The sequence below is a fragment of the Pygoscelis adeliae genome, unplaced genomic scaffold (assembly GCF_000699105.1).
Source record: "Pygoscelis adeliae isolate BGI_AS28 unplaced genomic scaffold, ASM69910v1 Scaffold577, whole genome shotgun sequence".
Lineage (NCBI taxonomy): Eukaryota > Metazoa > Chordata > Aves > Sphenisciformes > Spheniscidae > Pygoscelis > Pygoscelis adeliae.
This window is the reverse complement of record NW_008825116.1, coordinates 90,759-92,904: the sequence shown is the minus strand read 5'-3', so window position 1 is coordinate 92,904 and position 2,146 is coordinate 90,759. Positions and strand designations below refer to the sequence as shown.

At 67.0% G+C, this 2,146-nt stretch overlaps 1 protein-coding gene across 1 annotated transcript in view; it reads right to left on the bottom strand.

Moving 5' to 3' along the window:
- SPEG (SPEG complex locus) overlaps positions 1-2,146 on the bottom strand; it is a 29,499-nt gene that overhangs the window by 12,219 nt on the left and 15,134 nt on the right. The window contains 7 exon segments of the mRNA XM_009328254.1: positions 22-636; positions 816-884; positions 980-1,022; positions 1,237-1,389; positions 1,632-1,658; positions 1,764-1,936; positions 2,096-2,142. Coding sequence (XP_009326529.1) covers positions 22-636; positions 816-884; positions 980-1,022; positions 1,237-1,389; positions 1,632-1,658; positions 1,764-1,936; positions 2,096-2,142 — 1,127 coding nt within the window.

Here is a 2,146-nt window from a genome sequence, read left to right as displayed (position 1 = left end):
CCGGGGCCGGTCCAGGGGGGCCGCCTGGGCCAGGGCCCGGCGAGGGTCCCGGCCCGCCTCAGCCCCCTCCTCGGTCCCCGGGGACTGGTGGAGCAGCAGGGCGCTGTCAGCCGAGCCCCCCCTCTTCAGCTCTCCCCGCCGGGCCCTCCCCGGGGACTCCAGGCTGGAGCCCTTCCTCATGGCTTTGCGGGGGTACTCTGGCCGCTTCTGGGCTTCGGGGGCTTCTTCATCAGAGGAGCCAGGCGCCTCCGCCTCCATGCACAGCCGCCGGGGCCCGGCGCCCCTCGGCCGCTTCCCCAGGGCCACCCCAGGCTCTTCCACACCCTGGCTCTGCCACTCCATGGCGGAGACATCCCCCGGCGCAACGCCCTCCAGCCGCGGCCCTTCAGATGGCCCAATGGCCTCATCATCCGTGGGGATCTCATTGAGCGACATGCGGGAGCCAGAGAACTCCACCTGGTGTGGCATGGGGATGAAGGGCAGCTCCTCCAGGTCGTCCGAGTCCGAGGAGGATGACAGCGCCGGCGACTCCTTGAGGTGCCGTGGCACGGCGATGGAGAGGTGGTTGGATGTGTCCTCCAGCAGCTCCGGGATCGGCCGCAGCACCATGTTGCACTTGTAGCTGATCTGCGAGCGCTGCAGCCGGTGGAGAGGGCTGGATCAGACCCAGGCATGCGGCATGGCATCATCCTGCCCAGTGCACATCACCCCATCCTGCCCAGGGCACGTCACCCTGTCCTTCCCAGCACACATCACCCCATCCTGCCCACCACACAGCTCTGCCTGCCCCCTCCTGCCCCAGCTCCTGCCTTCACCTGCCATTTCCGACGGGAGAGGAAGAGCTTTAGGTGGTCAGTGCTGATGACCTTCCCCTTGGCCAGCGTCTGCAGGGCGAGGGGACAGCGGTGTCCCACAGAGCCTACAGCAGGCTCGGGGGAACCCCGCTGCCATTGGGCGCTGCGTCCCTGTCCAGGCTCACCTTGAACCAGGGATGCTCCAGGGTCTGCTCCGCATTGGGTCTCCTGTGAACCAACACCGCTGGGTGAGAATCACCCGGGCTGGTGGGCTTTGGCCAGCCCGCGGAAGGGCAGGAGGGTCTGGCTGCCCGTGCTGCACCCTGGTAGGGCTGTGCAGCCAGCCTGCCCTCAGGCACCCCGATGCATGGGGGTCCCCACCCTCCCTCAAGCACAAGGCTCACGCCGTAGGGGTGGGGGCCAGGAACCCCGCAGCACTCACAGCCTGTCATTGACCAGCACTTTGATGACGAAGCCCTTGGCTTCCCGGGTGAGCCCCTGGAACATCCTCTCCTCAAAGGCTACGTTGTAGTTGCGGATGTTCATCAGCGTTGTCTTGTCATTCTCCCCCACGAAGGGGGAGATCCCCGTCAGGCTGCCGAGGAGGGGACACTGTCATCGGGCCGGGGGGACATGGGGAACAGCATGGCAAGTACAGGGGACCAAGGACGGGACCCCGGACCCCAGCCCCGGTGCCATGGAGAGGGCAGAGGCAGGAGCAGCCAGGGAGGAGGCTGAGTCTGCAAGGAGTGATGTGCATGGCCGCAGCCCCAGCACTGCAATAGGCAAGGGGGCAGGAAGGGGGTCCCTCCCCTGGGGGCCCAGCGGGGCACTTACCAGAGGTAGGCGATGACCCCCACGGGCCTGCGGAGAGGAGAGCACGGTTACCGCACAGCACCAGCCCTGCGGGGCGCCCAGTCCCTCCTGGCATAGCGGGGAGCCCACCGTCCACCCCAGGGCCACCCTTACCAGATGTCAGTGACACTGGAGATGGGGCTCTGGTTGACGATCTCGGGGCCCACGAACTCGGGGGTGCCATACTTGCAGTACTGTGGCTCCTCAGGTGTCAGCTCCTGCGCATTGCCGAAGTCACAGATCCGGACCTGCTCGCTGCTCGAATCCGCCATCAGGAGGTTTTCTGGCTACAGGACAGCACGGGGCAGAGGGGAGCTTGGCAGGAGGCAGGGGCTCCCCCCAGGGAAGGGATGTCCCCCGTCAGCAGAACCGGGCCCCCCGCAGTGCGGCAGGAGCCCGTCCGTGCAGGTGCAGGGTGGGAGGGATTGGGAGAACCCCGCACTCACTTTGATGTCCAGGTGCAGGACGCTGTGCTGGTGCAAGTAGCAAATCCCTTC